Raw genomic sequence first — 24,297 nt, 5'->3', positions numbered from 1 at the left:
TATATTAAAATGGATGTCAGGGTGAACTTTCCCTTTAATAAAACCTTTTTTTTACAAGTGGTTTTCATTTTCAAATTTATTCTATGATTACCCTGTATGTGTACATGTGCATTGTATTTTGTGTATTGCATGACCAATAAATAAAAAAAAATAAATACCACTTTTCTTGTCTTTAAAGCAATTTGGTAGCACTTGTTTCTGTCATCTGCACAGTTCACCCTCGTCTAATCATGGCTAGAAATAGAAACTGTGTACATGTAGGGTTACCTGCAAATGAGACAGGCATGCGACATAAGCCAACCAAGTATTTCAAAATGTACTTGTAAATATTTGCTCAAGGTTCCAAGACAGACTTTGTTGATGAACTTTGAAAGATAAGAAGGAATGTTAATATGGGTATTTGATAGCATATAACGTGTCCTAATCAAACAAAAAACATTGTGACTTCACTCTGTGTAGTCTACTGGCTTTGCTAGAGAATGCCCCTTTCGTCCCACGCATAAAAGTTTGAAGAGAGGTCTTCATTTTTCTGCAAAAAAGGCCCTCATTTGCATTTTTAATTGATCGATAATTTGGTCTTAATAGATGTCTGACCCATGTTCCAATTCATAAAGGCACAGAGGATATTTTGTAATGCTGATTATCCTGGAAGGGTCTATGGTACATGTATTAACTCACTATGGTCTAGAATTTTGCTCATAAAAACTTTTTTATGGGGCTTTCATTTTTTGTTTCTGATCATACAGCTGTTAAACTTGGAATATTTTACCCCCACCCCCCAAAAAAATAAATAAATAATGATAATGTATGGTGATGTCAAAGACTGTCTAAAAATTGGTAAAGCATTAAAGATCTGATTACCGGTATGAATTATTGAACCATAATATCCTTTTTACATTGAAACCTTACAGAAGTGTAGCATATGATCATCTTTAAGTGATTAATTTTGTGAAAACTATGTAAAATATTACTATTATATTACTGTTTAATACTAACTTGGGCCCTTATGGTCAGTTTTGCTTTACAGTATACTATGAAGAGATTTGTTATTGTTTATTAATCATGCCATGAAACATCCATATGAAGCACCCAATATCAAAATGTCATTATTATTTTTCACATACATGTATTTGAATATCCACTGTCGCATATAGATCTTACTTATCTAAAATACTTGTTGTTTGAAAGGTGGGCTTTATTGCTCCAATTTGATGTTAAATGTCTAAGCAAAAAATAACATTGATTACCAGTTATCAAGTAATCCATGTGATTTTTTTACTTAGACATTTTAACATCATATTGAAGAAATATAGCCGACCTTTCACACAACAAGTGTTTTGGTTTTATAGTAAAATCTATATTCAACAATGGATATTCAAATGATAATGACAATATGAAAAATGATGATGGCATTTTTATATTGGATGCTTCATGTGGATGTTTCATGGCATGTAGGCAGAGCTCTATCTAATTAATAAACAATAACAAATCTCTTCATAGTATAGTGTAAAGCAAACTGACCATAAACTAGACTAGAAAAACACAATATTAAACAGATCATCTTTAGATTTATCAAAGCTTTTAAAGGTCATGATGAGTAGTGGAAGCAATAAATTGGCATAAAACATTAAAAGTGGTTTCATAATGTCCAATTCCTAGAAAACATTCACTATTTGATAGCAACATTTTGGTGACTTTGAAACAGTCACAATCAGCTCAATATGTACACACTGATCACACTTTTATTTGCATGATTCATGTACCATGCCCATGTACCCAGACTCAAATACAGTGTAGAGTCTACATGATGTATTTTAGCCATTTCTTTTCATTTTTGCTTAAACAAACATCTATATTTTGGATCTAACATACATTTATCATTTTCATTACTGAATATCTAAAGCCAGCGTGCAACACTGGCACTGTTCCAACAGTCCCAGACCAGTAAAAATTGCTGTAGGGCCAGTAACTTTTCAGAAATAGCCAGATTTAGTGGTCCGACATGACCAGTAAGAAATATATCAAACTGATACAAATGAAATTTTCTCCTCTTTTGTATATTATAAAAAGGGCTCTGGCATCAAACTGGCTCTCCAAAATTTAGAAATCATGGCTCTCATGAATTATGTACATGTAGTGACAGGCTTTTTATCCTCTACTATGCAAAAAATCCAGATTCAAGGCTATATACAGTGGACACATGTACAAGTAATGTAGGCCTTCACACTGTCATTTGTACTGAAAATTATATAAATCACTTCTTTCTATGTATATTGTCCATTGGTTGGTTGAAGGGCATGTACATGTACTGGTGAACGCCCTTGAACTACAATAGTTGTGAAGTTTGACGGTACATGTAGCTTGTTGACTATATAGGTCACATGGTATGGGCTTACAAATGACAATTTCAGATCCATCAATAGGACAATATTTCTACCTACTTTATTCAACAACAGTTGGTTGTTTCTCATTCTCATTTTCTCTCTTTTTTGTGCTCTCTTTCACTCATCTGTCTCTCTCTTTCTGCCTCTCTTGAAGGTCTCACGTTTGGGAAATAAGGAAATTTCTGGTTTTTAAATACTTTACATAGATCTAGTAATGTACATGTACACTGTAACCGATTCATAGGCCTACAATGTACATGTACCAGGTATATGGTTAAATCATTGTTTATTTGTCCATTCAATTATTATGATTGAACGCTACATTTATCCTTTTTTTCAATGTATGAAATGATATTATTGTAGGCAACATTGTACTGTACATGTAAGATAATTAAAGAGCTTTTTATTAAAATAGTGCTTTATGTAGCCTACAAGAGTTTGTAACGGGTAGATTTTGTTCAGTGTCCATTGTTTGAATATTGTAGAAATACCCATTGGGTACGTCATCGCTCCATAAGTTTCATATTAAAGGTTTCTGAATCATAGGAAATAGCATCTTGATGTATTTCCTATAAAGAACTCTTACATGTAGTACTGTTGTACATGTACATGTTTGAATTTAACTTTATTGGCAATACTGCGTAAGAATTCCTTTGCAATTATCAGTTGAATTGTACTTTTGTACTACACGTCTACATTGAACCATGCCCTGTATTTACAGTGTATGAGAAAAAAATTCCATCTAACATTTTTGCATCTTTCCTTTTTACACTCAACCATTGGACCATGCCCTGACTGTCTATTGTATGATGTAAAATTCTTGTGGTCATGATGAACAAGAATCATTCCTTCGACTCGACCAAGTGTGAGAATATTCATTTTTCTATTGTGCGTGAAATGTTTGCATGCCTTCAGCTCTCTGAGAGTTCCTCATTTTGGATCTGAGGTTTCTGTTTTATTGTGTCTGTTTTTGAGTTTGCTGTTGTCTCTATTGACAATAAATTCAATTGCTCAGGATTCCAACAGTGCAAGAGGATTGTCATCAAACAGCAATTATCCACTGTAACATAAGTACAGACAACATCAGTCAGTAAGCAATGGTTGAAGTCCATTTTATTGGTATGTACTGGGTTTTTTTAGAATGTGTCTGAGTAATAATATGTGTACACGTCTGTATATATATATGAAGCAGAGGCGAGGAACTTGAATTTTGACTCTTCAAATTTGACGATACAGTGTACATGTACATGTACCTGTACTGTATTTTGTATGGATTGACATTTGTAACCTGGGTCTTTTTATTCATTCATATGGTAAAATGTACAAATTGGCCTAAATGTACGTATGTACATGTAAGTCTGCATTTGTCTGCAAAAGGAGGAGATGGTTCAGAATTTTATTCTAGATTAGAATCGTTGTACATAACAAAGTTCATTAATTTCCATACAGTAGATCTGAATTCTGAAGGCCTGATAAGATAACGGATTTGGGCCCCATAATATACATGTACAGAAATGTAATTGGTAGAAATGTTGGGGGAAAAAACATTGTTGGTTAAAAACGAGTACATGTAGTAGGCATTGGAATACTGTGATTGATTGCTATGTCTCTGAGTCCTGCTGTGTGCAGAGTGAGGTACATGAATGTATGTTGCTGATCTGGAGGAAGTTTTGTTTTTTTCTATGTATTTTGTGACACATTTGTTTCTGTCCTCTGTGTTCTCTACATGTACCTTTCATTGAACTTTTGAGCCATTATTTGAAGATTATAAAAGCTGATTTTGAGTTGTGCTCTGCACCATGAGCCTGCACTACACTACACAAAACTAGTGACTTGTTCATGTACCCCAGTGCCAAATCAGAATCTCATTCTTTCTTATTCCCATTGAATGACAATGAAATGCAATATTCTTGTTATTATCAAGCATGTGAATACAAATTTATGTCAGAATTAAATGAAAAATAAGTTTAAAGGACATTCAGTTTGTAAAAAAATATGAATATTTGTGTTTCTAACTTGTCGCATAAGAATGGGGCACCAGCCACAGTCACGTGTCAGGTTGTGCATAATTTACATACAGGTGTACATGTACAAACAGATTTAATATGAAACTGTCACAAGAACTTCTGAACTATGTTTCACCTAAAATGTAAATGTATCATTCCCGGTCAAAATAAAGAACTATGAGTAATTTACTGCAAGAAGTATTCATTTCCTATTAATCTCTTCCTTGTTAAAATGGTTTTTACAGACCTCAACATGTAGGCCCTACATGTACATACTGAAAGTTGGTTGGATATTTCACAAATTGTCCTCCTTCATCAGGTATATGGAGTGTTCTTCTTTTGCTTGCTTGGATATCTGCATCCTACTTTTGCTGTTGTTTTTCATTTCTTCTTTATGAAGAGGTTTTGAACTTTACTTTGGCACATTGCAATGCATGCATGGACGGCTGAGCTGTGTATATCCGATGCAGAGTGACTTTATTGACATTTACATCAGAAGAAAAGCCTTGCATGAACTCCCACTCTGATTAAATTAACTTAATTGAAGAAAGCGTAACTTGCTGCCCTGCTACTGTATACATTGGATAATACGACATCGCTGTTGATACAAGCCTACTCTGCTACATGTATGTCAAGATTTGAATTAGACAAATTGAAATATGAATGGGTCATATAATCTTGCAGATTATGTTTTGCAATGACCCAGGTGTATGAATGCTGAGGACTGCTGCTTTAATGTTTTATGATGTTGGAAGTTTGTTTACAAGTCTTTCCAGAGTTGACAGACAGGCATTTTTAATTTATGCATTATTCTTTGGTCAATCTAACTATACATTTCTCTCTGATCCTCTGTCTCTCTCTCCTTTTCTTCTGCCTCTCTATCTCACTCTCTATCTATCTACCTATTTCTCTATACTGTATCTCCTTTTCTCTCTCTCTCTCTCTTTCACTCTCTTATCTGTGCACAGGTCAAAGTGGCGATTTTCTCCTGACGTAATCACTGACCCCAGTGAGATCAGATGCTACATCCATAAAGCAAGGCAGCAAACCTGATAACGACAATGCCACAACCTTGTTACTTCACAGAAAAGGAAGTTCACTGATTCTGAATACTTGATATCGACAGTACAGCTACATGTTCAAACCCAAGTGACCTGCGGCTAGAGCATGGTCTAAAAACAAAAGCGTGTCACATGTGAAGACGGAAGCTCATTATCGCATCAGACGCTCGACGACTGCACATGTCGGCGAACACCCTTCCAGGATTTTGGATCAGATTTCACCAGTGTCTGAGGGGGGTGAATCAGCACTTCATTACTCTACAATTTCGACCCACTTGTTGTAGTACCCTTCATAAATCTTGAATGCCTTTATTGCTGAAAGTCACAAAGTAAAATCCAGTGGGATATGATTAAGGGTACCTTGGAGAATCGCCCAAAAGATATCCTCAAACACTGATTCTCCTTGCCCTGACCTGCCCTGTGTAGGATACATCATAGAAATGGAGGAGAGAGATAAACATGTGATGTTATCTCGGTTCATGAAGATGACCCAACTTGATCTTGGATTTGCTCATGATCTTCTAGAAGGTAAGACGCATTCCTGTATGTAAATCTTGAATTTATAAGTAGTTTTATACACTGTATGGGGGCATAAAAATTTATTCTATTTATATAGATATTTAAATGCACTTGGCTTGTTGTACTGCCAAATCTGTGCAGCAGAGAGACAGATGTACTGTACATGTGCATTTAATTAGGTATGAGGAATGTCTCGTCCAGTACTCTTTATTATGGTTTTATTTGATAAAGGGTGCAGCAGGTAATGAAGCCAGAATTCTTTGGGCATTGAAATAGAGATTAGAAATTTTGAAGTGTGTTGTTGGCTCATTTGCCAAGTTGTTTAGAGGGGAAATGGAGGTATTGTTCGTTATTGGTTGGGCGGGTGCTTTTCTAAAGACGCAGTGCTGTGGTAGAAATCGAGGTCATGGACATGAAGTTCATATAAAGTTCATGAAGAGAGTCTGTTTTGTGCCTTCACAGGCTTAGTTTCCTTTGTAATTCATAATTTGTGTACATGTGCCATTACCTCAATATTTAAACCCCTTTTTTCTTTTAATACAAATAAAGGTACAAATTGGAATTTTGATGCTGCAGTAAGAGACTTCCAAGAACTCCAAGGCCAGAAACGGCTATCTGCTCAAAGACAGGCAGCTCCAAAGAAAATCTCTCCCAAAGAAAACCCTTCCAACCAAATTCCCCCAAAGACCAGCCCAAAGCCCAGCTCGCCCCAGAGAAGTCCTCCACAGAAAGGTTCTCCCAAGAGAAATTCTCCCCCAAATGGGCAAATGACACAGCCTATTCCCAACAGGGCCTCCCCAAAAATAAATGGGAGAGGAGATGATTCCATTTCACATAATGGGGGCTCCTCATCTCCAAATGCCTTGCAGCATCCTCAGCTGAGAGATCCTCCAAAGTCACCGGGTAAGTTCTTTTCTCTTGGTTTTTTTTTTTAGTCACCTGGTTTTTTTTCTTTTAAATAATGAGGTCACTTGCATTGTTTCAATTCTGGATGGAATCTATGTTTATTTTTAGTATCTGTCTTCCCAAAAAAAAAGAACTCTTGTATCCTGTATTGTTGGACTGGCTAGACAAACTCAAATGTAGCCTGCAAATGTTCAATGCAGTACATGTCTGCCCTCTGTTATCTAGAGTTTGACACTTTGTACTTGTTTGTATTAAGGCACATGTACATGTATGTGTATTAAGCCACCCTATACAGGGAATGACCTATTCATGTCACAAATTGCCCTTGACCTTTAACTAGATTAGATTGCACCGTTATACATGTAGGCAACAAGCATTATAAAGTACAAAGACAATCAGTAGTCAGGCACCGGGTATGATTGATGACAAAGGGAGGCACCTAGAACATTCCCTTCATCAGGCTTTTTAATTCTAAACCTTGTGAACATAGACATTATTTCTTCCATTCCTTCCACCAGGTACCAAGAGACTGACAAGAGGTCTTTCAGCAGCCAACTCCAGACTGGTGATAACCAGTCGTCAGAGGGTGAAAGATGACGAAGAGAGCCACAACTATCAACTTGTAGACACACCAAGATTCACCTTCATCTTGCCTGATCTACTGGTGTTCCCTGCAGACTTTCGTGCATTCGTTGAGAAGGATCTCATTGACTCTTGTACAATGGTCAACCTTGAAAACTCAGGTATGTTTATCTTTTTCAACCTCAAGTTTTTCATCTTCAATTCATAGAGATATTTAAAGGGAAGGTAAACTTCTTGAGGTTATAATTTGAGCTTCACAGTACCCAACTGAAACAAAATATTTTATTAGTTTATCATGCCTGAACTTCATTTTGCAGAGATTGCTTGTAAAGAGACTACAACATTTATTTTGTTCATCTTCATTTCAATAGTCATTTCGACATGCATGATTTGCATCATTTTGGGGCGTTTCTACCTCCATGTATTTTATGAATTGATGCGTAGTGATGTGGATAGGCTTAGTGAACATACTCAACATGAAGATTTGTTTTTCTGATTGTCCACACAAAATTTGATTGAATGTAAACATGCCTGTTCGGATAGAGCAGAAAAGTAAGGCATATTTTCATTTATGCATTTTGGAGACCCTTTTTAATGTGTATTGAATGTATCTTTTCCAGGTATGTGGCTGAATTAAACAAATGGTTTGTCCTTTGAATGTTCAGAACATACATTGTTTAATAAGTTCATGTATTAAAGGGGAATCCAACCCAAATAAAAACTTGTTTTTATAAGGAAAAGAAAAATCAGACAAGTTGATAGGTGAAAGTTTGAACAATATTGGACAAACAACAAGAAAGTTATGAATTTTTAAAAGTTGTAAATATTGGTAATCACTATACCCATGGAGACTTCAAATTGGCCGCATATGGGATGTCATAGTGATGTAAGGCAAGGACTACTCTTCCATGTACTCCAATACATATTATGGCTAAAATGTCATTTTTTCCAAAAGTTTTATTTCAAATTATATTTTTCTTTCATGATGACATAAAACAATATAATACCTGGGTTATATTTAGATTACTGCCCCGGGGGAATGGGTACTTAGGAGAAAACCACAAATCCCTGATAATAAAATACATGGCCTATGGGAAAGTTGTCCTTGCCCCTTGTCATAATTTACTTACCCAGTTGCCAATTTGAAATCTACATAGTATTAGTGATCTAAATTTTAAAGCAGCTATAACTTTCTTATTGCTTGTCCGATTTCTTTCAAAGTTTCACCATTCTGTTTAATTTATTTTTCTCCTTCCCAACACAACATTTTATGACCAAGGCTGGATTCCCCTTTAAATCCACTCAGCTTCTCTTTAAAATGAAAGATGTCCTTTGAAGTTGTACATGAACTTGTAGAATGGATCCCTAAACTTCTGTTGAACAAAAGGAAAAATAAAGGCCCCCATTATGAATCTTGGTATTTTGTCCTTTGTTACAAAATACTCTCAAAGTAAACCTCTTGCATGCTATTGATAACAGATACTGATTTCTTAAAGCTTGATAAAAAAAAATGATGGCCAGTTCTGTTATATTATTTCATTGGAATACTTTATGTACATTAGACAATTAGGGGTTTTATGAAGCATCTTTTCAATGATTTTCACTGATGAATTTGCTCTGAGCCAATCAGATGCAAGGATTTCAGTAGCTTACATTTAAATTATAACTGAAAATCACACTCTTCCATGGAATGCTCCCCAGAGCTTTGACAGAACTGGGATATTTCCAATGATGCCACTCGGTTCACTGGGGCTTAACACATTGAGCTTATGTTTACCAAGTGTATGGATCAATGCTCCTATGTTTTTTTTTAATGTACCCTTTGGAAAATATTTAGAGCTAATATAGTATATTTGCAAGATTTGAAGGACAATGTATGGTTTAGATTAGCATCCTTTAATGCATGTAATCTATAATAATCCCTGCCATTTTACCTCGTAGGCTTCCATGAAATTAATCAGCAATTTTCTACAACACTTTACTTTTGGACTTTTACCAGTATTATTAAGTCACTATCAAGTGGCATTAAGTTTTAAAGGTTTTTTTTTTTAGATGAGAAGAATTCAACTTGAATAGCTCTTTCCATTAAACATCACCAATATCAGGTAGAGGGGTTGTATTGTATACTAGGAATTTATTCAAAACTTGCTAAAGCTTCTTTCTATCTTTTTTTAAAATATGGGACATCCTGTCAAGAGTTTCTGAATTATTATTTTCTCTTGTTCACTTGTGTAAGTGGTTTTATTTTCTTTTTAAAAGCTCACTGCATCATGATTGCCATTTGCGTTTTATGTATAATAGTTAATACATGCATCTCTACTTTATAATTAACAGTATCAGTACATTGAAAATAATTAGTACCTGTACTGGTTGAACGAAATTGTCTTTCTCTTTTAGTGTCAACCTCCCATCCCCCCCCCCCCCCCAACCTTCAGTCTGGGAAAATTGAAATCTCTATAAAAGCAAAAGTGTAATATGCACAATGTGTAATATACAGTATGCAGACTTGTAAAGCTACAGCATACTTACTTCTTGTTCTTCATGTTTAAAGTTCTGCAGTGAAAATGATAAACATAACCCCTGGAATTCTTCCAAGAATGTATTCCCCTAATCCAGACATTGAGTTTTGGGATTATACTGTCATGAATTTGGTGATTTCCTATCTATTTGGAACTGCCATCCACTGCTTGATAGTTTGTAATCCAAGCTTGAAGTGTTGATTACTTGCAGATCTCTTAAATCAAATTAAAAGTGGTAATTTTTTTATTTCAGTGGGATTTAAGGTGCTTTTTCTGTACACTGAGGAGTACAGTCTGAAAAATGCATATGAGTAATAACCTGAATATGATACCCCCCAAAAAAAATATAACATATATTGAAATAAAAAAATTAATGAAAATATTAATGATATAATAGATAATTAAGAAATAGATTAAAAAACAATGAAGGATGTACAAGGATCAATCAATTAATTATTTTAAACAACATGTAATTACCCACAGTGTGTAAGTTGTGTATTAAAGAGCCCCTGGGCCTGTATAAAATTGCTTTATAGTTTCATGAAAAAAAATCTCCCTTTTGAACTCTGATTGATAATTCTCTTCATTTTCACCAGTCCTGAATACATTTACTATCAATGGAGTTTATATTCAATTTAATTGTACATAAAATGTATACATGTAGGTATACACTGTAAAGTGAGTGAAAAGAAATGGGTGCTGAAAACATAGTTCATTCTGACTGTTGAATATAATTTGATAATGTATGGTACATGTACAGGTAATCGTTTGTTGCCAATCGGTTGATTGAATTAGGAAAATGACCTTCATTAAATATGTCTGGCAAAAACCCATTAACACATTGTATACATTCATGTATGCCTGCATGCCACCAAGAAATTGAATTCTGATTTGAAATGATGGTTGAACTATAAAATGTCACTGTACAGGTCTGCTTTGAAACGTAAATGAGAGTGAATCCCTGCTTTGAGAATATTTATGGAGAAGACTGCCCCTGTACATGAACATGTTTCATATGGTCAAATGTGAAGTTTGTGTCCTTGCATTACTGCCAAATGAAATCCTTATTTTCTTAAAAAAGAACATTTTCCATGTGTAACTTTTCCCTCAGCATGGCTTTGTCATTAGTAGACTTTTTTTTCAAAAGCAACAGGGTGTGTAATTTTTTTTTGAAAAAAAAAATGCTATTGAACTTTTTTTTCATATAAGCCGAACTTTAAAAAGAAAAATACTTTAAACTACAATGTACATGTATGTACGTACAGATAGTATCTTTGTTTGGATGTCACATTCCTGATACGAAGCAATTAACTTTTAAAATATTATTTTTCAAAATTTTAAAATAAGAATATCACCCTACTGGCATTGAATATTTCGGTTTTCAAGATTTTTTTTACCCAAACCATTCAAGAAGTCATGATACATGTGTGTATGCCTCTAATATTGTGTACATTTATTCCAGTACTTCACATTGGCTAAATGCCAGTTTGTACATGTACAATACATACATGAAGGATATCAAACACACTTGGTGTGCATTATAACCAAATGTAAATTGGATGCTAATAAATCACCTTATCCATATGTCCATGAAAAACCAATTTCCCAAATAGATTAGGTCTTGGTACATCTACTTGGCAAATTATATGTTATGAAACGACATTTTTATATGAAAATGCTTTTCGGAATGGGTTTTGAGTTGCATGTAGCACACAAATTATATCAGATACATGAATGTCCTGTAATATGGTGGGATATAAGCCTATTAAAGTAATGTCTATGTAGATATTCATCGCTGATATTTTCCCAAGTATTTTTTAGTTTTTTACTTTTTTGTTTATGTATGTTTTGTTTTTGTTTTTCAAGATATTGAGAGTTTCAATCCAAGAGACTATTTACTATTTTCATATTTTGAAAAACGATATAATACATTCATCAACATTATTCTCATACTCCCTGTTTGCTGATGATACCAGTCTGATGCTCTCTGATAAGTCAGTAGAAAATTTGTTACTGGTTGCAAATCAAGAAATTAAGAAGCTGTATTCATGGTTTTGTTGCAATAAGTTATTGTTGAACATTAAAAAAACCAAGTGCATAATTTTCCGCTCTAAGGGTAAAAAGCTTCCAGGGAGTATAACTTGTCTTCATATAGGGGGTCATGATGTTGAACCAAGTGCAAATATTTTGTTTCTTGGGTTATATATCGATGAGCACCTATCCTGGAAAAATCATCTAGATGCTGTCTGCACAAAGGTGTCTCGCAGTGTAGGTGTTATTTATAGGTTAAAATCAATTTTACCTGAAATGATACTGATAACAATATACAATAGTATTGTTTTACCTTATCTGACATATTGTAATGTTGCCTGGGGAAACACTTTTAAGTCTTATCTTGATAAATTGAGAGTATTGCAGAAAAGGGCGATACGACTTATAACAAATTCTAATTATAGACATCCAAGTACTCCGTTATTTCTTCGTCTGAAAATGGTACCACTTAGTGAACTTGTGTCGTTCAATTGTGCATTGTTCATGTTCAAACTACAATCGATGCCCCAAGAATGTACTTTAAAAAAATTATTTCTTCAGAATTCACAAATACCTAGTTATAATACACGTCAAAAGGATTTATTCGTCAGCCATTTGCGAGAACAAATGTCACTCTGACCTCCTTTCATATATCATGTATTAAAGAGTGGAACAATTTACCTGTTGATATAAAAAATAGTAAAACTCTTTTCATGATCAAAAGATTATCCAAAACTTACTTTCTTGACAGATTATGATTATTTTCCTTCAATATGTATCTTAAGTTGATTGATGTATTTGCATTTAAGTTGATGACCTACTCAGAATTTATGTTTAGTATGTGCATATGTGGGTGAATGTGGTTGTGTGTGGGTGTGTGTGTGTGTGTGTGTATATATGTGTGTCTGTAACAGTTTCCATTCTATTTTTAGCATCTTAACCTTATATATATATTTTTTGTCTCTCTTGTATCTTGTAGATTAGTATATATCCTATGTTGTATGTTAATTAATCATAAGTATTTCAGGGCCCTACTCACAAGCTTTGCTTTTAAAGGGGTCCTAAAACCAATTCGTCTATGCTATAATCTAATTGATGTATGTTTATGTACTCATTTACATTGTATGTATATCCATTTTGATTATGATGTGATGTTTTTTGGTTTTGAATAAATAAACTTGAAACTTGAAACTTGAACTGTAATATGTATCCTATTCCTAGTTTTGTACAATTGAACAAATTTCCAGGCATGTAGTCTTTTGGTGTAAGGGGTATTTTTTCAAATATTAATATCATGCTAGCAATTTTTTCATTTATTTTGATTTTATCTGTTTACACTGTTTTATCTGTTTTTTATCTGTTTGTTTATTTTGGTAAAGACACGGTCTTATTAACTTTTCAGTGATTACCCGGTATGCCTTCTACACAATATTTTTTTGTTTTCATTCTCATCTTCAGTTATTATGTACAACATTTATGTGTGGGTTTAATATGTTTGCCCAGTTTAGATTGTTAGGATAGGCATGGTTTCACCTACATGTATTTGTGTTTGTATTGTTGTTTTTTAGGTTATCTGAACTGGTGGGCAAAGACAGGGGCATGTTCTAAGCTGTGGCCAATGGCAACAACTGGAGACGGCAATTGTCTTCTGCATGCAGCATCATTAGGTTGGTTGATATAAGGGGTTGTTTCAACAATCTAGAAATCTATTTTATGATAATAATAATAAACTGGTGCTTTTTATGCACTTTACATACAGTTCTACAATAGTACATTATTACACTGCAGCAAAATGAAATATGTCTTTGAAATTGATCGTGCATACAATCATTCAAATCAATCTTGAAGTTTTTATGTCTTCTTCATTTTCATTATAAATATGGTTGTATCTTCAAATTCATAATCTCCAAAAACATAATCTCTGCCCTTTGTTTTTATATTTTGTCTATATGAATATACTCAATATGATTATCCTCTATACCCTTAGGCTCATTCAGACACAATGCAACAAAGCTTAGCAACTGTTTGTGTTTACAAAGCCAATGGGATATGAGGCAGCCCCCAAAAAAATTGCATTAAAAAGACAATCGTTTGTCTCAGGGTGACTAAAAAAATTATGTTAATCAAATTTTGCAAGAAGATAGCACAAAGTGATTTGAACGTTGTTGACATGACATTATAGGAAAGTATGTGACAAGTAAATTATGATGCCATGAGTTTGTCTGCACGACTTTGGACAATTTCTTTTTAAAACTTAAACATACATATGCATGTTTATTTATAGCATACATTTGAGTAAGGTGAATTATCAACCATGTCAATCACTATGAGAAACACATCTGAGCATGGCTGTCCTTTCATTTCCATAGGTATGTGGGGTTTCCATGACCGTCAGCTGACATTACGTAAGGCTTTATACAAAGATCTGTCGGACCATCAACACACGGCACATATGCAAAAACTAAAGAGAAGATGGCGATGGCAACAGACATTAGCAAACAAAGAGGTCAGTAAAATATAATTTTTACAAAGTCTTTGTCAAAGTTTATTTGAGGTCAGTGAACTTGGGTTTTGTTTACATTGATCCATTTTTCCCTTTATTTTGGAAATGTATTCATCCTACCTCTTTTCCGAACCTATGAAGGTAGTACGTGGAGTATTTAGGTATCAACAATTAAGTGAGTAAAATGTCACTGGATAAAGGTCATATCAGGTCAATTATTTGGATAGAGACATAGAGTTGATATTATTTGCCAACTTCTGAAGTAAACAAACTTTATTGATTTTTTTTTCTTAGGATGCAAAAACCTATATAGTATGCCTAGCCATTGAATCTTGGAACTCATATTGGAATGCTCCCCAGGGAGTGGAGAAAGTGCATACAATGTTTGCGGGCATGTAAGGATCTGATAACCAGGGTAATGATAAGTGCTAAGCACTATATAAAAAGTAACTATTATTCTATTCAGACAACGGTTATTTGAAGGATTGGGATGATGTATTATTGATAAAACAAATTCAATTCTTGTTGTTTAATGCAGTCTGGCCTGGTGTATTCTGAAGAAGAATGGGAAGAGGAATGGAAGAGTCTCCTGAAGCTAGCATCCACCATTCCAAGGAATCATAAATTCAAGAATAATGGAGGCAAGCCCATGGGTGGAGGGTAAGTAGATTTTACATATCATGATGTGAAACTTTGTGGGAAAGTTTCTAATTTAGTATCAGATGAAGTTCATTGAATGAACTTGATTAACAAATTAACCAGTTGGGTAATTTATTTTTGGATCAAGTATTATTATGCTTTGTGTTTGTTGAAAGTTAAGCCTTGTGATGAAATACTGGCATAATACTACCTTTCATTAGAAGTTTTCATTCTTTATAAATTTACTATTTTCTAGGGGAGGGGTAGAGGGGGAAAATACTCTGCAGCTCATTAAACATTAAATTGAAAAATTTTCTCTCAAAATTTTCCAGTAATTTTTGTGTTTTTTTAAATATCATTGCTTGTAACTGCTTCATACAGATATTAAGCTTTTGTTTGTGTGAACCAGATGAGCCCATGAGAAGTAGAAAATTCAGTTGCCATGATGTCAGACAAAAATATCAGCTGCCAGTAAAGTATCATACACTAATTAACCAGCTAAGTATCATGTCTCATTCATGATGCACAGATGTAAACAAAAAAAATCAGGATATGATATTTGCATCCAGATTATAAAATTATGCTCAATCTTTTCTCCATCAGACCCCTACCATCTGTAGCCGAGGACCAAGACTATTTGGATGATGATGAGGAGATCATGTATGAGAGTTTGGAAGAATTCCATGTGTTTGTTCTCTGCCATATCCTCCGTCGACCCATCATCATCGTGGCCGACACCGTCCTCCGAGACTCCCAGGGCCAGCCCCTTGCTCCTATCCCTTTCGGTGGTATCTACCTACCAGTAGAGCTGCATCCTCTTGAGTGCCATCGCTCGCCCTTAGTCCTCACCTACGATGCATCCCATTTCTCAGCGCTGGTTCCCATGGAAGTGGATAGCCACCGTGACACAGAGCTCAAGAAACAACCCCCTGGTAGGTATCTAGTGAGAAATCTGGGGCTGATTGCATTAAAAGTGTCTTTGCAAGGACAATCTTTGGTGTGTCTGAGTTATTATGATTCACTATTTCAGGTCCCTTTTGTAAAAATGTAATCAGTAATCAAAATTATTTAGCTCACCTTAAATCCATTTTGTCTAAAGATTTGACACATTACGTTACATAACAGTTATTGTTCAATGTAATGTATGAATGAAATAATGGAATAAAAAGACATTTCCTATGGCGCATCAAAATCAGTCGGTGACACAAAAGCAGTCTTTACAAAAACCCTTTCATCCAAATGAGTCCCTGGTACATGTTTCCAATACTGAATGCTCTTATTTCAATATGTTTTGTACAAGGACCACCTAGTTTCAGTAGTCTACTGGAATTATTACTGGTAATCACTGCCATTGAGTCATGATAGCTCATCTTCATGTTACAGAGTCAATCTTTGTTTTTCAGTTACAGCATAAGATCAGATGAAGGAGTGATAATGGTCAAATCACATTCACTTTCGGCATCTGGGCAAAGCTATATCTTTGTTGATTATTAACATCATGGCCTTGTAACATAAAGAAATACAATTAATCATAAAGTTGATTGTATACAGGAGCTCGATGTAATCTTTGCAGTCTTCTTGTGGTCTGGTTTTCAAAGACTTATTTCAAAGTAATATATAATCCAACACTACTTATCACCTCTCCCCTCTTCCCACACAGCTTAAATTGCTGAAAAGTTTCTCTTATGCTTTCTTGCATTAATACCCTAGCTAGCACAATAACACTGAAGTCTCCTTGATGTTTTCTTTGTCATATGCATTCCTAAAGTGCTTTTCCCAGTTGTTTCACTTTCAAGGTTTATCCATTGAACGTTCACTGACACCTTTTGTTGCTAAAAATCAATAAAGTCAATCCACGCCCAAATTAAGATAATAGAGGCTTTGAATTGAAGGACAAAAGATGCTGCGAGATAATCTCTCCTTTGTGCCTCCTGCCAATAAATCAGTGGTCAAGACCAGATAAAACTGAATGTAGAGACTGATTTAGCTTGTATCATGATGTATAATGCATGCCAAACCTTAGTATCCGATCCACTGCATTTTAAGACTGAGTGTTCCCTGTATTAATATTGGTTAGGACAATAAAGGAGTCTGGAGGTTAAGTGACTGTACATTATATGTAGATAGTGGGTGGATGGCCTAAGCAATATATTCATAGAACACAAAATTTTGATCATCTTTGTGGGCAAATGAAAAGGAGAGATTACTTAATAAATTGTATGTCACAGTCAAAGTTTTGCTTTGTGACATTTAATTTTGATTTTGATAAATTGATTCTAATATTTAGTAAACAGATGTTATGTGTACAAACAAGGAGAAGGTGACAATCCTAATACATTCCTTGATATTAATGAATTAGAATCTATTTGAAATAGAAATGTCAAGAAAGTAGTATTTTCAGATCTGTTTTGTAAGCAGTTAGTGTAATGTTTAGGATAGAAGAGGAAGTGGGGATTCATTTTCATGTAACTCTGACATCTAGCAGTATTATTTTTTAATCACCAGAGGGGGCTATTGCTGTATGTCTTGCGATTTCGATGCAGACCTGTACTTAGGTCCAGTCATGTTCGGTTATTTCCCCTCGTAATTAAGTTGATATAATCATTTGAATAAGAAAAAATATCAAATGGTGCATTATAATTTACATCTCTTTTTGCGTGAACATAAAAAGGGGTGGAATATGGAATAGTCCCACAAGAGAACATTAGTTGGTCTGTGTTGGATTTAATTGGGACTTTGATTAGCAGTACAGTGTTGCTTCATCCAAGGTTGAGTGCAGTGAAGGTTGCTGTATCTATACTGAGAAAAAGAGCAGAAAACATACTTTAACTCTTAGAGGGCCTTTTGCAGAAAGAGATGCGTTTCTACGCAACTCAAAAATATAAAGAGCTAAAGGCCACCGCAGACCTTACGACTGGTTCACGATCCAATATTTGAACAAATTGCAGTGTTTTTTTTATGTTACTGAAAAATACTCTTTTTTACTTTAGGTACAAATCTACTATAGGAATACTAATATAACAATTTTGGATGATTGCAAGCCTTCATTTTGGACTAAAGGCCAAATTAGTTTCAAATCATAGCCAATCGTACGATTGCTATGACGTCACTACAACTAGATATTCAATTCACTTTTATTCTGATAAGGATAGTAGCATAGTCACAGAATTGAACATAAATATTTGTACAATGATTTAGAACTTTGCACAGTAAGGTGTTCCATGTCTCAATGTTCGTATCAAATTTGAATACATTTTATTCCAAAATTGGGTCACAGGCCATTCGCAAGGTATGCAGTGGACTTAATATGCGCATTCCATTGGTCGAAAGGCAAATTGTGTTTGATGTTTTGAGTTGCATTTGATCGCAACTCTTTATTCCAGGATGTAAAATGAACTATCAATGCATGAAGGGTGGATGTTGACATTATTCAAATCTCATGTATGAGCTTATGTATACAGTGTGAGGAAATTACTGGTCTGTTACTATTGATTCAATCTATCAAAGTCAGCCCTTTATGAGTAAGACAGGGCTTTTGCTACCAGAGGGGTCTGTTGCACTTTGTCTTTCAATCAGTGATTGGTTTGAATCTTATCAATCACTACCCTTAGTGAGGTAGGCCTAAGCTCTGTACTTTTCTTTACAGAATTTAAATGGTCTTTTAATTTTGTAAAGTAATCCTTGAACAAGTTGTCATAACTTTCCCTGTTCATTATCTCTCTGACTGATGGATCCTGAAGACGGACAGTCAACCTGCCCGAAACGTCGAGTCTCTATACTGCTTCTGCTCATCATCTCTACTCGCCTACTCAAGCCAGCACCTCCTCATCCATCCTACTACTCAAGCTGTTTCAACTCATCAATCTCTTCTGGTTTACAGTCCTTTTCAGGACAACATTCAAGAAAGATAACTCTACTCTCAAATTTCCACTTTCTCGCCTATCCATTTCTTTTTCTTTTCTTCTATCCACTGTTTCTATAATACTTCACATGGTGTACCGTAAACCACATCAGCGATTGATGGATACATGTAGGAATATTTGTAATTCAATTTTCATTAACATTATTTTTTATCAATATTCTAATCTCCATCAGTCATTCCCATCACCGACTCCAACCATCACCTCCTGACCCTTCACTTCATCGTTGATCCTGGTATCGGGTGGCAGTGGAAGGATGAGAACCACAACGATGACAAGACAAACGGTATCGAGGAAGACACCTCGCTCCACAAGCTGGTCTACAGTCCCAAGGACAAGCTGAAACTCCTGCAGACGTATTTGGAGTTGGTGAGGCTAGAGATTCCAGATGTCCATCACCAGGAGAGCTCATCGCCAACACAGGGAGATGAATGGGAGCTGTTACCACCCAAGGAAAATGGCATGAAAACTGTCAAGGTGAGTCCATGTCAAAGCATCTTGTAAAACATGTAATATGCATCATTTTGCTCAGGCATTAGAATTACAGACCTGTTACCTTTGAAACTTTCCAAACACCCTCCATCTATGCTTTTGTATTTAGAACTGTCCAAAGGAACACCATGATGAAATGTCATGGATGATGTGTATTATTTGTGTAATTGAGGAGAGGCCTGTTTTATTAGAGTTAAAACTATTGTAACTTTGCCATTATGGCAACTACCATGGTAACAGGGCTCAGTTAGCAATCACAATCACAATCTATTGTAATCACAATAATGGTAAAGTTGTAATCTTTTTTAAATCGGCCCCTAGATAAAAACCAAAAACCCTATAATGGTAACATCGTAAGAGCTACCAAATAATAAACATTAAGGCAAAATCAGTCTTGAAATCGATTACACCTCATTAGTAAATATAGCATTCCATAAGACTGCATCAGTTGATATAAAATACAGGGTACAGCAATGAGAACAATTATTCTGAAATATGATAAAATTCTACAGGCAGCTATACTTACAGGTCTCATCACTGTAGAAATTAGATGAGATCTATTTGTAATCTATCATCTATGTTAAATCTTGCATTTTGTTCTACAGGTTGAAGTCGCTAGAAGCAATTCAAGTGGATCAGAGAAGAGTGACAGAAGCGGGGGCAAGGAGAAAGAGAAGTCAAGGTCATTTGGTAAAAAGCTCAAGCACTTTGCGGGACTTGATAAAAGCAAGAAAGGATCATCCCGCAAAGATAGCCATGAGCAGTTTCACATCATAGAGGAGAAGCACAAGAAGGACAGAACCTCAACCGAAGTGACCATTCAGGATGTTGCTGACCGTTCAGTTGTGGTAGCAGCAAAGATGGATGATGTTAGGTTACAGGGAGTGGAGGAGATGATAAGGAATTACCTGGAGTCAGCAAAGACCCGTTTCCATGAGGAGGTGGCTCTGAAGAGGATGATTGCTGCTGAGAATCGGAGCAGACAGCAGCAGAGGATCCAGAGAGAACAGCGCCCTCACGATGTTTGTATTGATGATGACGAAAGAACTAATGAGGCTGCATATCACTTTGCCTCTCTTCCACGTGTCCATGTCAACGGGCCCATGTCTTCCAGAGGCAATCATGATTATCCTGATAATGGTAGAGGTGTACAGTATGTCCATGCAACAAGTAGCAACCCAGGCAGTCCTGCCATGGAGCGTGTCAACAACGGTACATCATACAACCCAGCAGCCAAGCGTCAAGGAGGAACGTACAGCCCACAGCCAGTACGTGCACACTACAACCCTCCACAACCACGCTATCAAGCTCAAACTCAATCACCACAGTTTCAAAGAACAGTACCCATTCAGAGACTTCACATCAACGACAGGAATCAAGAAATCCGCTCCAATTCTAACCCATACGCTACTCATGTCAGGGGAAGGCGTGTACCGATAGAAGAGGAAGCTACAAGGCAGTGCCGTACCTTTGGTTGTAAGTACTTTGGCTCAGAAAAGACAGACTTCCTGTGTTCCCATTGCTATGAGTCAATCATTCGAAAGAAGCAACCTCTCATGCGGTAGAGAAAGATAAAGAAAATAAGGAAGCATTTGATAAGCTTGCTGGGTCATCCATAGTTTTTTTCAAATGAATGAGTTCTGCACATTTATCATTTTAAGTTGTCATTGTGTATTGTATGTTCAATCATGTCTTGAATAAATTTTTTCCCACATGTGATGCAGCTTTATTCTCATGTGCCATGTTGTTTTATTATCAGTATGATTAAATATGACATTGCTTTAATTATTAATTGTATTTTCCCAACATCCAGGTGATGAGAAGATACTTTGTTGATATTTTGTTGTGCAGAATGTATGGAAGCAGACTTTTGGCAGGTGTCTGTGTGTAATTTGTTACGATTTTTTTCTTAATTCTATCACTAGATATAATTGATAACTGAAAGGTGGTGAGACCTAAGTGCAATTAGAATGCAAACAGCTGATGAGGACATACATGAAGAGCAAGAAGATCTTTTTAAGAAAAAAAATTAAGGTTAAGTTTAAGTTGTGAAGTAGGAAAGGTTTATATCAATACTTTTAAAAATTTATGAATTTTCAGATACTGGTAATATGTTTTGAATGTATTGTTCAAGAAAATTTACACTTGATTGATAGGATTTTCTTATAAATATGATATCCAATGGTGGAAAAATTGTTCACTTTTATGAATACCAAGATTCATATTGAACAGGTTAAAAATCATTTAATGTATATCTGTATAATGAATCATCTAAGTTTGGATTTCATTCATTCCTGTATTCACAACAAGTAGTGTGCTTGTGGTGTGTTAACACCAGCTAATCTCTCCATGTCAACTTGTTAGAAAAAACAACTTTTTTTTAATACTGTATGTCTAAAATAGGGTAATTGTGACATGATTGAATACTGACTTCATGAAATCCATGAATGTACATAGATTCATCTTTATTCTTGGCTTGATAAATCTATTTCTTCATTAGCCTTTAAAATCACCCTTTTCCAAGCTAGTATAATGGAACAAGACCTATTTGTGTCATTTTCACAAAACAAAATTAATATTTTTACTTTGCTTTGGAAAATTCATCTACATATTATTAATGTATATTTATATAGCGCAGTTACTATGTGCATATACTCAACTGCGCTTTGATACTTGGTATCATATTATTACCCCGGCTGTAGCTAAGCCGCCATATTAATAGGCGCTAAAGCGGTCAAGGAATAAATCCTACCGGGTACCCATTCACCTCACCTGGGTCGAGTGCAGCACAATGTGGATAAATTTCTTCAAACCCACGACCCTCTGTTTCAAAGTCTTGAGACTAATCCACTGGACCACAACGCTCCACACGATTTGCTTTTTATTTTTTTTATTCAGTTCACTTTTATTCATTTTCTCTGCACAAATTATAAACAACAAATACATGAATGACAAATAACACAGACAAAAGAAGTTAAGTAAAACTTTTGAGAAATAGTTACTAGTAAATAAAATTTTAACAAATGTATATTTTTATTTTAGATTTGTTTGAATCAAATGATAATGAATTTGAATTGCATACCACTGCCATGGTACTGCCTGAATGTAGCCAAAAAAATGAAGTTGAATTGATCACATTTTATTATGGGTCAGGATACTAAACAGTTTTAGTTATACTGGGGATACTGGTGAGATTGGCAAAGATGCTCATTAGCACCATTCTAATCAGTTGATTTTTCTGACCAGCAAATGGATATAATCATGAATATGCAACTTGAATGATTTATGCAAACCTAATATAGCCCCCAGTTCAAGACAGCAAGAATTGATCAAATGATGTCCTATTTTTATTCAAACATTGAAAGAAAAACATGTGTAACATATCATTTTAAACAGTACTATTATCAATGCAAACTTATGTTTGTGATGTTTTATTAGATTAGAGTAATTACACTATGATTATATTTTTTTTCAATGAAAATATGCAATGTAAATATCAAAATTATATTTAAGCTAATATTGATTAATTCATGATTATATTTGCCTTGAAACAAGTATTGTAGTATTCAAGTACATATGGGAAAATATGAGATGTATTGAATCGAATGAATTGTATGTACAGATCAGTTTGAAATACCAATATATTCTAAAGATAGATACATAGATAGTGCAAAAGAACTTCAGAAGGTAATCAGAAAATTGCAGAAGTATGTGGACAGTGTGAAATTAGTCAATGTCCCTTACTATTTTCCCCCCTTAATTGTATCCCTTTAACAGTATACATACAACTCATTTACATGTATTCCTTGACAAAACTTGTATGCATGTCTGGTCAACAACTCTGATGTAGCACAAACCGACTATGATTATATATCTTGTTGATTCTTTATAAAACCTGACATCATGAAAGTAATTTTTCTTATGCTACATGTACTTAAATAAGTATTGAAATTGAATTTGAAACCTGTTATACAATGTGTATGTAGGGTCAAGTCTTTGGTCACAATATAAATGTTCTATATCATTGCAGAATACATTTATCAAACATAATACATTATCTTTTATTAAATCAGATGTATTAAAGATTTTTCCATACACATATGGCTGAATATGATATATATATATTATGAATTAGCGTTTCCATATATGCCTTAACACAAAATTTTTATGTTGTGTATTTTCTCTGCCAGCCTTCTTAGCTTCCTTGAATCAAATTTATGTAAGAAATCATTTATTGTTTTAAAAAAAATTATATTTGTCATCCAAGTTAAAGTTCATACCTGCATTTAATGTTCATACAAAATGTACATGTGTAAGAGCAACCCAACTGTATTCTGTACATATCAATATGACTGCTCATATTCACATTGTTTTAGCTCATACTGATACATTTTTTTTGTATATATTTATTTTTTGAGGGAGAAAATGTGTAAAGGTTGGGAAACAAATTATATTTTGCTGGAGTTTAAAAATATCACATTTGCTTGTAGAATAAAAAAATATAGCCTTATTTCCTACAAAGAAAACTTGACAAGTGATTTTTGATTTTTTTTTTGTTTTGAGGGTGTGTGTGTGTGTATAACGGATTGTGTTATTAGTAGTAGAATTCTTATTTATGTTGTTGATTTGCCTATTCCGTTCTTTTGACTTGACTTGAACTTTTGAAAAATCATTTATTTGACTTTCAAAGCAATGGAACATTTTAGCATTTGCTTTGCTTATAACACTATTAGAT

General features: G+C 34.6%; 1 protein-coding gene across 1 annotated transcript; it reads left to right on the top strand.

Annotated features, from left to right (window-relative positions):
* Positions 1-3,269: 3,269 nt before the first annotated feature.
* LOC129261925 (OTU domain-containing protein 7B-like) lies at positions 3,270-24,088 on the top strand. The gene is made up of 10 exons (XM_064099634.1): positions 3,270-3,503; positions 5,359-5,979; positions 6,520-6,873; positions 7,395-7,619; positions 13,577-13,675; positions 14,378-14,514; positions 15,050-15,171; positions 15,754-16,082; positions 19,246-19,547; positions 20,168-24,088. Exons 2-10 carry the CDS (start codon positions 5,892-5,894, stop codon positions 21,125-21,127), a joined length of 2,616 nt encoding a protein of 871 aa, XP_063955704.1. The 5' UTR covers positions 3,270-3,503; positions 5,359-5,891; the 3' UTR covers positions 21,128-24,088.
* Positions 24,089-24,297: the final 209 nt, after the last annotated feature.

The sequence above is a fragment of the Lytechinus pictus genome, chromosome 5, assembly GCF_037042905.1.
Source record: "Lytechinus pictus isolate F3 Inbred chromosome 5, Lp3.0, whole genome shotgun sequence".
NCBI lineage: Eukaryota > Metazoa > Echinodermata > Echinoidea > Temnopleuroida > Toxopneustidae > Lytechinus > Lytechinus pictus.
The sequence above is the reverse complement of the archived record's forward strand: the minus strand, read 5'-3'. Positions and strand labels throughout refer to the sequence as shown.

Coding starts and splice junctions, on each gene's coding strand:
- LOC129261925 (XM_064099634.1), top strand. CDS start 5,892: ATGGAGGAGAGAGATAAACATGTGATGTTATCTCGGTTCATGAAGATG. Junction 15,172..15,753: donor GGCAAGCCCATGGGTGGAGG/GTAAGTAGATTT, acceptor TTTCTCCATCAG/ACCCCTACCATCTGTAGCCG. Junction 19,548..20,167: donor ATGGCATGAAAACTGTCAAG/GTGAGTCCATGT, acceptor TTTGTTCTACAG/GTTGAAGTCGCTAGAAGCAA.